Source organism: Pecten maximus, chromosome 7 (genome assembly GCF_902652985.1).
Source record: "Pecten maximus chromosome 7, xPecMax1.1, whole genome shotgun sequence".
Classification (NCBI taxonomy): Eukaryota; Metazoa; Mollusca; class Bivalvia; order Pectinida; family Pectinidae; genus Pecten; species Pecten maximus.
This window is the reverse complement of record NC_047021.1, coordinates 4462585-4474951: the sequence shown is the minus strand read 5'-3', so window position 1 is coordinate 4474951 and position 12367 is coordinate 4462585. Positions and strand designations below refer to the sequence as shown.

The window sequence follows — 12367 nt, the reverse complement described above, 5'->3', positions numbered from 1 at the left end:
AAAGAACGACAAAGATGAAGGTAATTCTTAATGTTCCAGATAATTATTATTTGAAATAATATAAATCATTTACTAAATAAATTTTTTTTTTTTTAAATTACTTTTTTATGTGATAGGGTACACGTAACTTTTACCATCTACCTTATGATCTGTGACCATGATCAGTAATCAAAATATACATATATACTATACATGATCATTTACTACTTGTAATATTATATAGTTAATGCCAACTTTGAGACAATCTAAATTGATAGACTACTCTAGTATGTAAATGATTAATTTATATATTAAATGTAAATAACTTCATATTTGATAAAAATGTATTATTTCCAAATTTCAAATCTTGTTTAAACATTTCCTTTTTTCCTTTTTTGATTTTTGTTAGTTCAGTTCACAAAAGAGGATCAAGATCCAACTATGAAACAGACTGCCCAGAAAGTCTTCAACAGCCTGATGATGGTTTCAACCAAAGGCCCCAAGCCTGATGACTTCAACTTTAACAGAGCATACTCATGGGCTCATATAAGAAATAGAAAGATCACCATCACCACATCATGTGATCCTGAGGAGGACAATTAAGTGTGAAGTTGTGTTGTAAGACATTTTGTGTGTGAAAATGACAAGGGAAATCATATTAGTGCTGTGACAACACATAGTATTATCGTGTTTAGTGTGATATCATAGTGCTTATTATTCCAGGATACTTAAGTTTTGAAAGTGTATCATCACTATGTCTTATGACAATGTGTAAGTAACATATTTAATTAGTAACCTGAGAGAGACAAAACAGAATGAGATTGAGATGGAGTCTGAATGGGTGAAGAGAGAGAAGAATGAGCATAGTAAATATATCAATTTAAGGATGTGAAAGGAGGGATGAGTCAGAGATTGATAAATGCTGTATTTATACTTTGAATTCTTACATGTTTAATGAATAAATTGATATTACCATGATAAAAATTGTTCATCATTATTTCTGAAAACAATTTTATAAAGGGAAATAACTACTACACAAATTATCTCCCTTTAATAATTGATATTGGTCTTGTGGCACAGCAGCCGGTTCCTCCATAGTAAAATCTGATGCCTTGGGATCAACTGGTAATACAGTGTACATCTGGCTCCTATACCTTGATGTTAACACAAGTCTGAGGCTAATGAATTTAACAGTTACTATTTTTACTGAAAATATAAAAAAAAATCCAAACTAAAAGATAAGCAGCACATTGTATAGCTGATAGTAATTAAATAAGCGTATTGTTTAAAATTAGAATTATTATTGCAGTCCCAAAACATTAATTGTTAACAAATGAATCAGATTGAAGGATGTGTTGGACCAGAAGATGTTTATTATAATTGGCAGACACAAAATACTGCATAACATCAGTCCAAGAATTCAAAGATGACAATTCAAATATGAAATCATCGATCATAGCATACATACAATTGACTGGCATTATGAGGAAATGGATCATTTTAGAGATTTTTGGCCAGACTGTGACAGGATTATGTTTATTGAGCCCATGACTCGCTTATCAAAAAACCACAAAAAAAAATTGAAAAATATAGCTACCCAGGTCATAATCACTGGTCTTGAGCTGATCAGATTAATTGATGGGAAAACATAGAGAGATATTGCCAAAACTCGTTGCTTTAGCTAGAAACAAGGACTTCTTGACTAACTGATGAATTTAACATTTTCAAGAAGGGTTAAGTACTGTATATATCTGAGTGGATTATGTCGCTCCAGGATGTCCTGAATACTTCACACGGCAGCTGTTTCAATGAATTATGAATTGCATGATGATATATATCATTGTATGAATTAAATATTGATGCTGATATCCTTTTCTTTACAGATTCATAACATACAGAAAGTAATTCGACTGACCAAAGAAAACTTAGAGGCTCTTAATGCCACCTTCGGTAAACATCAGAATCCAGATCCTATGTACATTCAAGTAAGTATTGTGGTACAGCTGTCAGGACATTCACAGTGTCACACAGCTATAAATGGACATTTAAAATGTCACATAACTGTCAGGACATTCACAGTGTCACACAGCTATAAATGGACATTTAAAATGTCACACAGCTATAAATGGACATTTAAAATGTCACACAGCTATAAATGGACATTTAAAATGTCACATAACTGTCAGGACATTCCCAGTGTCACACAGCTATAAATGGACATTTAAAATGTCACATAGCTATAAATGGACATTTAAAATGTCACATAACTGTCAGGACATTCACAGTGTCACACAGCTATAAATGGACATTTAAAATGTCACACAGCTATAAATGGACATTTAAAATGTCACACAGCTATAAATGGACATTTGAAATGTCACACATCTATAAATGGACATTTAAAATGTCACACAGCTATAAATGGACATTTGAAATGTCACAAAGCTGTCAGGACATTCACAGAGTCACACAGCTATAAACGGACATTTAAAATGTCACACAGCTATAAATGGACATTTGAAATGTCACACAGCTATAAATGGACATTTAAAATGTCACATAACTGTCAGGACATTCACAGTGTCACACAGCTATAAATGGACATTTAAATGTCACACAGCTATAAATGGACATTTAAAATGTCACACAGCTGTCAGGACATTCACAGTGTCACACAGCTATAAATGGACATTTAAAATGTCACACAGCTGTCAGGACATTCACAGAGTCACACAGCTATAAATGGACATTTAAAATGTCACAAAGCTGTCTGGACATTCACAGAGTCACACAGCTATAAATGGACATTTAAAATGTCACACAGCTATAAATGGACATTTAAAATGTCACACAGCTATAAATTGACATTTAAAATGTCACACAGCTATAAATGGACATTTGAAATGTCACAAAGCTGTCTGGACATTCACAGAGTCACACAGCTATAAATGGACATTTGAAATGTCACAAAGCTGTCTGGACATTCACAGTGTCACACAGCTATAAATGGACATTTAAAATGTCACACAGCTGTCTAAGGATATTCACAGTGTCACACAACTGTAAATGGACATTTGAAATGTCACAAAGCTGTTTAAGGATATTCGTCATTTAACATAGCTGTCTCAGGTCATTCACAATGCTGCATAGTTGTGATATAACATAACAATGTCACACAACTGTTATAGGACAATTAAAAACATTATTTAATTTATTTCATATAAAAAAATACTACTGTAATATTTGATTCTGTGCAATATACATGTTGGTATTTCTAATTTTCTAGGAATATGAAGCATTAGCAAACAAAATCCATGAACTACAAGAGAAAGAATCTCATCTGATGACATGCTATGAACAGATATTAATAAATGAGCGAGAGTCTCCGACCGATGCTGCCCAGGAGCAGGAGGGACCCCTGAAGACACCTACACCCATCCTGCTGGGATCTACGACGGGGAATAACCTACAGACTTCGGGCCTTGCTGCCCAGTCCAGTCCCAAAGCACTACGAGCTGGCCATGTCAAGGCCTACCTCCCAGACGAACAAGTCACTTCTGTAAGCCCTATTGTATAGCAATCCAAGTTAATGAGTTCCCCATCCCAAACCAAATCCAACTTATGTTATGGACATTTGGGGTCTTGAGTAATCTATCATTGATCTATTTATAATTTGTAGATGACAAAGTTGACACACCATTATGTGTTTAATTTCATGGAAATTTTTTTATGGATGCTTCAGGATAAAGTACAGAAAAAAGATTTGAGGACCAACACTGAATTGTAACGATACACTACTGATACTTGTATTTATTAGTCCCCTATACCAGTGAAACCAGGGGGACTTAAGGTTTCTTCTCTATCCATCTTGTATGTATGTACATATCACAAAAGTCTGTCAGCACTCTAGCGGCTTCATTTCTGGAGAACTTGATAAACTTCACACAATAATAAAGGATCTTTAATATCGTGGATAAGTCTCGGGATTTTTGGGTCAAGTTCAGGGTCACTGTTACTATTTTTAGTGAGGGCTAGTAGGGACATGTATTACTTCAGCAATACCCAGTATGCTTATTTCACTTGTTTATATAGATATGTTATTTTACTGATTTATTTGTAGGCCCGTGTTGAACCGGGTATTATCCTCAAGGAAGCTTTGAAGAAAGCCATGTCAAGGCGAGGGTTGGAGACAGAGAAATATGAAGTATATGACAATAAAACAAAGTAAGAAATTACCAATAGATTGTCTTAAATTATATTCTGGTTACATCAGGATATCCTGTCAGCTTGTAAAAGTTATAAAAAGCATATACATGAAAACTAGATGAAATATCTTAGTTTAAAAAAGTAGTTGCATATTGTAATTATTTCCAATAACCAAAAAAAGTTTTTAAGTTCCAAGGTTATAGATTCAACTGCCGAATCATCATTATCCAATGTTGTTAATACTATTTATGGATATTAGAATTTAACAAATAATTATAATATTGATTTACTGATTATTTTATGGAATGTTATACATATATTAAATGTTATGTGTGACACCTTATTGTTTTCAGAATGCCAATATCTTGGGATATAGATATGGCTAACCTTGGCCCAGGTCGAGAGCTACGTGTTCAATTAAAACGAGGACAGCCTTCCTTGTTTATGCATAATATTGTAAGTAGTAGCTATTCATTACTTACTTCCTGTTATATAAAACCTTGTAAAATCTCAACAAAGAAAAATACCACAAAGTTTGTAACAGGAAATACGATGTGTTTCCTCCTGTTTAAATGTTAGCCACAGAATGCAATGTGGGCTTCACCAAAGCTTGCAAGGTGATATTTTTCCTGATAGAGATGTCTGATGTAAATTAACAAGGCATATCTATCACTTTTTCTGGAGAAGCGCTCAAATAATATTTCTCACACTTAATGTGTAGGTTCTCTTTGATCCTTTACTTTAAATAGTTAATTTTGAGATTGATCTGAGAATCTTTGATATTAGTTGAATTTTGTTTTCACTCTTTCTCAGAAAGACCTTGTTTTATTATTCTTGGATTTTTGATGAATATTTCCCTAATTTCGAAAATTGATTAAATATTATAAATTTATATAAGATGAACAATAAGTACAACTTAATGTTTTGTACAACAAATACTGGCATACTTCATTATTCACTGTTTATGTCTTACAGTAAGTAATGACAACAAAATTTCAGACCACATGCACAAATGAAACAAGCTTAATGATGTAATCCTAGCCGAAATTTCATTGTGTAACCAGTTTTGACGGTTTATATCTCAGGACTTATTATAAGAGTTTTTGATGCATTTTTCAATAACTTCTAATGTTAAAGAGTCATTAAAGGTGGGTTGTAAGTATAAACATTGAAATCTTTCTTATTTAACACATGGAGAAAATCTTAGACGAAAATACAAATCAAATGGTTTCGTTATGGATTGTAACATTTTTACACCGTCTTTAGGTAGGGTAAGTTTCTATTTATTGTCTATTGTGATGATATATGCAAGTTTTTATCAATTTGATATTTTATTATTTGAAATATTGTTTCTGCACTGTTTTGATGTACTGTACTGTTTGTGTTTTGTAGGTTAGAAAGACCTATTTCTTTTTGACGTTTTGTGATGGATGTGGAAAGTCACTATTCCAGAGTTTAATGTGTAAGACATGTAACATCCGGTTTCATCAGAGATGTATCAACAGGGTCTCTTTACTCTGTCCCTGGCATGATGCCATCGATATACACAAGCCGTATGTATACTACTACCACACAAAATACTCATAAGCATTCTAATTCTAAAGTTTGAATAAAAAAAAATTACGGTAAATAAATGTTTTAATTTGAAATTGCAATTTTATGAGACCTACTGTAAAATATACCTAATTGTTATCTCTAGAATTTCCCTTGTTGCTGGATGACTATGTAAATTTTTAGGAACTATACTTTGTCAATATTAATTTTGATTGAAAGCTTTTTGATGCTCATGATGGATTATTTTGCATGGGATTTTCATTAACATATCATGAATATATAATTTGATTAAATATTGAAATGATAACTGCTTCTTTAAATCCTTAGCTCCTATGAGTGATACAATTCTTCCATGTATAGCAGAAATAGTTTGCATTGCTGCATACTGATCTTCCTGGTTGTTAAAAGCACACACACTTTTTTATTTCCTGTAATTCTTTATTCTTTACCGTTGATCATTTAAATCTTACTCTGCTTTATGGTATTGTGTCTGGGTGTAATTAATTGTCTGCAGTCGGTTTGGTTTCTGGTAATTATTCAAAAACAATTTTCTTCTGCTTTTATGAAATCTTTTTTGTTAAAAACTTTACTCAGTGTGTGCTGTTTAGTCAGTTGTTAGTATTTTTGTTACATATGTGATCACTGTAAAGTCATCATGCCTTGTATCTTAACAGCTCTGTTATTACAGTAGTAAACTCTCGCGTACATCTTCATCCCATTCCAGTTTCCTCCTACAAGGCTGATTTTCTACATCTTGATTCTTGTATCTGGTTGGTGTATCACAACAAAACTCCACAGCTTTGACAAGTTGTGGGCAATCTTCTTTAACTACATTTCATCTTTTTTTTTTAACATGCTCTAAATTTTCAGTTTGCCTACTGTGGATGTTGAAAATACATATTATATTCGAAACCGAAATCCGACAATATCCAGTAACCATCGTAACAAGCCAACTCCACCTCTTGGTCACAGAGAGCGTTCTACATCCGCTCCCAATGTTTGTCTTATAAACGTTGGTGATGCGTCGGTGACTGAGGTAGGTGTGAGGTCACCAATTACAGCGTGAGGACTGCATTGTACAGCTGTTGTGGTGTCTAACCGTATCTAGTAGTGGCCAAGACTTACCAGTTTGTCCTCACCATCCAATGGGATTTGTCAAATCAAGGTCACTTACAGGTCAAATGCCATTTCAAAGAAATCATTTGATGATTATAAAAATCATTTTTTAAATGAATTTACTTCTTCCCTACCAGAAAAAGTTAAAGGGAATTAAAGTATTTTAAATTTTAGATTTTAAATTGCAATGTAAAAACTAATTTAAATCAATATGTTCTGGCTGGTGACCCAGTGGAGACAAACCCCAAAGATGGTTACACCAGGACTGTCTGGTCCATTGCCTTTTTGGGTGGCTTTGCACTAACTTTTTTTCATTTCTTTGTATACATGTTGTATCCCCTTCCGTAGATGTATATGTTAGTTATGTATTTTTATTGTATTTCTATTTTGTTTGCGTATGTGTAGATTCTCTCAGTCCATGGCTGATCCCCGCAAAGTTTCGGCGTCCCGATCTTTTTCATCTGAAAAATCCTCCTCGGTACCTAATGTGTCCGCATTAGTTCTAACATCCAGCTGTGATTTTGAGGTAGGTACTATCTGACAGTACCCAGGACATGTCACAAAGTTACTATACACATCAGGCTTAAAGCTTTATAATCATAGTAATTAGATTTCCCGTCATTATATCAGATTGTTTGAAAATTGAGACTGTAATATCAGTGGTTCACATGCAACACAAAACGACATCCAAACTTCCTTGTATGTGAATCTCAAACGAATTTCTCCTGAAAAAATGAGCCTGTTTGATTCCTTGTCTGATAGAATAAGCATAGATCTGTTTATTGAAATGTTAGTAAGGAAGTGTGTTTGATTTTTCCTCCCTCAATATTGGAGTTCTAATGAAAATCAGAGATAGAGCAGTAACGATCATGATCACTACCTGACATTTGAGTGTTTACTGAATCTTCATCGTTATTTTATTATCGGACAATGATAAGGGATGATGATAGATCTGTTTGACATTATACTAGCAGTTTTATTGAAACAATGATGCTTAATGGAACTAGATTGAGGAATGAAACCTAGGTTTCTTTATGATAACAATAGGTTTTAACATAAAACCCAAAGTTTGATCCTTGATACTCCAAAAGAAAACATTCATTTTCGCTCTTTGCATCTGTGGAATATGTCATGACAAATTTAGGCACACAACTAGCTATTTGATTACTGTCCGATAAATAAACCTGACCAATCGCTATGGTTTCTTTCGAAGATCAAATTAGTCTTTTTGTTTTCAAAAAATTGTGATGACTGAGCCTTCAATTTTGCCATGACATATTCCAGGGGTGTAGAGAGTGATGGGTACACCTAAAGCCTATATGTAGATCATCTATAACCATGGAAGGTTGTGATACAGAGATGTGTAATAGTAACTTTGCTGACATGCTGTGCAACAAGGTGGTGTCAGAAATATGTACATTGTGTAATATTGGGCGGGTCTGACTGGTAATCCTTACAGGGCTGGGTGCCCGCCTCACTATGTCAGCTGCATGCACGTACTAACTGGTGGCACGTGAGCCTGTCTCTATAACATACGTATTACATGTTAGTCATAGCTATAATAAACAAAATATTATTCTGTATTGTTGATGATAGGTGTTCTTCATTTTATCATTATCTCAGTTTTCAGTTAGCTTTGTTAGTATTAAATTGTTTTATATATACTTTGAGAATATCATGCAATATTGTAAGTTTAGCAAAACACGGTCCGAATAGAATTTAGACCAAATTTATATTAGTTATTTGAGAGAAGAGAAAACTACTTGGTTATCTGTTCTTCTGTCTGTTATTGAAAATGTTAGGATATTCTAATCTATAGATGTTTTTTATCATTTAATTGATTATTCATTATCTGGATGTGTACCTTGTTATGATTTGATTGACTACTCAGTAAGCTCATGGATCAATCATCTACTGGTTAGATGTTAAGGGCCATTTTTGGAGGCATGTGTTTTTTGTCAGCCTCAGTTTTTTTTTTATTGACCTGTTGACACTAGCAGATCTACCCCAGTAATTATTGATGTAGAAATGTATGCTTATTTAAAGTCAGAGCAGGAATCGTTAACTTACAAATCTATTTTACCTAAAAAAAAAGTTTGTCACTTGGAGCATTTCCGTGAAGGTGACTTGATTTGACTTTGACTATATTTGGATTTGTATGGTGAGACTGGATTTGACTATATTTGGATTTGTATGGTGAGACTGGATTTGACTATATTTGGATTTGTATGGTGAGACTGGATTTGACTATATTTGGATTTGTATGGTGAGACTCTGGATTTGACTATATTTGGATTTGTATGGTGAGACTGGATTTGACTATATTTGGATTTGTATGGTGAGACTGTGGATTTGACTATATTTGGATTTGTATGGTGAGACTGGATTTGACTATATTTGGATTTGTATGGTGAGACTGGATTTTACTATATTTGGATTTGTATGGTGAGACTGTGGATTTTACTATATTTGGATTTGTATGGTGAGACTGGATTTGACTATATTTGGATTTGTATGGTGGGACTCTGGATTTGACTATATTTGGATTTGTATGGTGAGACTGGATTTGACTATATTTGGATTTGTATGGTGAGACTGGATTTGACTATATTTGGATTTGTATGGTGAGACTGTGGATTTGACTATATTTGGATTTGTATGGTGAGACTGGATTTGACTATATTTGGATTTGTATGGTGAGACTGTGGATTTGACTATACAGAGGAACCCACTTATTTGCATATCGGTTATTTGAATATCCCGCTTATTTGCATAAAATTCTCAGGTCCCGATTTTTTTCTTCTTTATCTTTGTATTTTAATCCAGTGTATTTGCATCGACTAAAACACCGACTCCCGCTTATATGCATATAAAAATTCCCAAAAATCGAAAAATTTTAATTGATTTTAGGTTTTTTTTTTGTGATTTTCCCGTAATAAAAGTTTTATGAAAAGTGTTTTAACTTACATATTGATTCGACACGATGTACACCGTTATCTAATCATTGGTTCCCACTTCGTCAAAACAGGTTATGTTCGATGCATCGATATCGACATTTAGTTATTATCCAGACCATATCAGTAGCATTGTGAAGAAGAATTACTGAATAAAATATTGATATGTCTCATCTTTTGATGAGATTTGTTTATTTATTATAGCATCGATCCAAACCTGTGTTCTGTGCACTTGAACACTCGCTGGGTTGCGATCGCCATGATTGTTTACTAGGCGCGTTGCATTGTGGGGGCATATGTGTAAGGAACGACAACTCTTTGTGTGTGTGCACCATTTTCCAAAACAAACCCAAACGACAATACACATCTCACGGTCATTTAAGACAGTCTATTGCTTAAGCAGTTCATCATCTATGATCAAACAACTGATATACTCATAGCAGGAACAAAACACATCTCAAGACGATAATGAATGTTTATTGAAACGATCACATTGTACATCGTAGTGCCAAGCCACGCGTGTATGACCGATATCGGACCCACAGACTCGGAGTGACAAGTAGTAAACGATGAAGTATATGCAAATATTTGTACATTTACAAAGAATAACAACCCATTTATTTAGTATTTACTCTTTATGTTTTAAATAATGTTTTTTTTTTAAATATGTTTTTAATGCAAATAACGTAAACAATCATATAGCGCCCATTTTGAGTACCTACCTGACAATCTACATAGTGTATAAGAGGGGCCAAAACCCAACTCCGCCTATACGAATACTCCGGTTATTTGCATATTTTGTCATGGAAAAAGGGCTATGCAAATAAGCGGGTTGCTCTGTATTTGGATTTGTATGGTGAGACTGGATTTGACTATATTTAGATTGGTATGGTGAGACTGGATTTGACTATATTTGGATTTGTATGGTGAGACTGGATTTGACTATATTTGGATTTGTATGGTGAGACTGGATTTTACTATATTTGGATTTGTATGGTGAGACTGTGGATTTTCAGAAGAATGTATACCTATATGAATTCCTGTGCTGTTCAGATGAGTATTGTCATTCTAGGTGATTACATGTAGATCTGTTTCCATGTTGTAGCTATCTGTGGTTTTATACAGATGTGTTTAACTATCAATGATAGTAAAAACTTGGATTCTATGTAGATATATTACAGTCACTAGGTAGGAACTCTTGTGAAGATGTGTTTTAGTTATGGAGTAGGCATTCTTGTGTAGATGTTTAGTCATTAGGCAGGAACTCTTGTGTAGATGTGTTTTAATCATGGAGTAGGAACTCTTGTGTAGATGTTTTTGTCATGGAGTAGGAATTCTTGTGTAGATGTGTTTTAGTCATTAGGTAGGAACTCTTGTGTAGATGTGTTTTAGTCATGGAGTAGGAATTCTTGTGTAGATGTGTTTTAGTCATGGAGTAGGAATTCTTGTGAAGATGTGTTTTAGTCATGGAGTAGGCATTCTTGTGTAGATGTGTTTTAGTCATGGAGAAGGAATTCTTGTGTAGATGTGTTTTAGTCATGGAGTAGGAACTCTTGTGAAGATGTGTTTTAGTCATGGAGTAGGAATTCTTGTGAAGATGTGTTTTAGTCATGGAGTAGGAACTCTTGTGTAGATGTGTTTTAGTCATGGAGTAGGAATTCTTGTGTAGATGTGTTTTAGTCATGGAGTAGGAATTCTTGTGAAGATGTGTTTTAGTCATGGAGTAGGAATTCTTGTGTAGATGTGTTTTAGTCATGGAGTAGGAATTCTTGTGTAGATGTGTTTTAGTCATGGAGTAGGAATTCTTGTGTAGATGTGTTTTAGTCATGGAGTAGGAATTCTTGTGTAGATGTGTTTTAATCATGGAGTAGGAATTCTTGTGTAGATGTGTTTTAGTCATGGAGTAGGAATTCTTGTGTAGATGTGTTTTAATCATGGAGTAGGAATTCTTGTGAAGATGTGTTTTAGTCATGGAGTAGGAATTCTTGTGTAGATGTGTTTTAATCATGGAGTAGGAATTCTTGTGTAGATGTGTTTTAGTCATGGAGTAGGAATTCTTGTGTAGATGTTTTAGTCATGGAGTAGGAACTCTTGTGTAGATGTGTTTTAGTCATGGAGTAGGAATTCTTGTGTAGATGTGTTTTAGTCATGGAGTAGGAATTCTTGTGTAGATGTGTTTTAGTCATGGAGTAGGAACTCTTGTGTAGATGTGTTTTAATCATGGAGTAGGAATTCTTGTGTAGATGTATTTTAGCCATGGAGTAGGAACTCTTGTGAAGATGTGTTTTAGTCATGGAGTAGGAACTCTTGTGTAGATGTGTTTTAGTCATGGAGTAGGAATTCTTGTGTAGATGTTTTAGTCATGGAGTAGGAATTCTTGTGTAGATGTGTTTTAGTTATGGAGTAGGAACTCTTGTGTAAATGTGTTTTAGTCATGGAGTAGGAATTCTTGTGTAGATGTGTTTTAGTCATGGAGTAGGAACTCTTGTGTAGATGTGTTTTAGTCATGGAGTAGGAACTCTTGTGTAGATGTGTTTTAATCATGGAGTAGGAATTCT

General features: G+C 34.0%; 1 protein-coding gene across 4 annotated transcripts in view; it reads left to right on the top strand.

The window, feature by feature from the left end:
* LOC117331394 (serine/threonine-protein kinase B-raf-like) overlaps positions 1-12367 on the top strand; it is a 40766-nt gene that overhangs the window by 4413 nt on the left and 23986 nt on the right. For 2 of the 4 annotated variants that reach the window (XM_033890096.1, XM_033890093.1), the window contains exons 2-7: positions 1863-1964; positions 3266-3538; positions 4100-4203; positions 4539-4641; positions 5578-5738; positions 7261-7381. In XM_033890096.1, the coding sequence (XP_033745987.1) occupies positions 1863-1964; positions 3266-3538; positions 4100-4203; positions 4539-4641; positions 5578-5738; positions 7261-7381 (864 nt within the window). Of the gene's footprint in view, positions 1-1862; positions 1965-3265; positions 3539-4099; positions 4204-4538; positions 4642-5577; positions 5739-6609; positions 6776-7260; positions 7382-12367 lie in introns of all 4 variants that reach the window. The other 2 variants (XM_033890095.1, XM_033890092.1) reach the window with 1 other exon arrangement.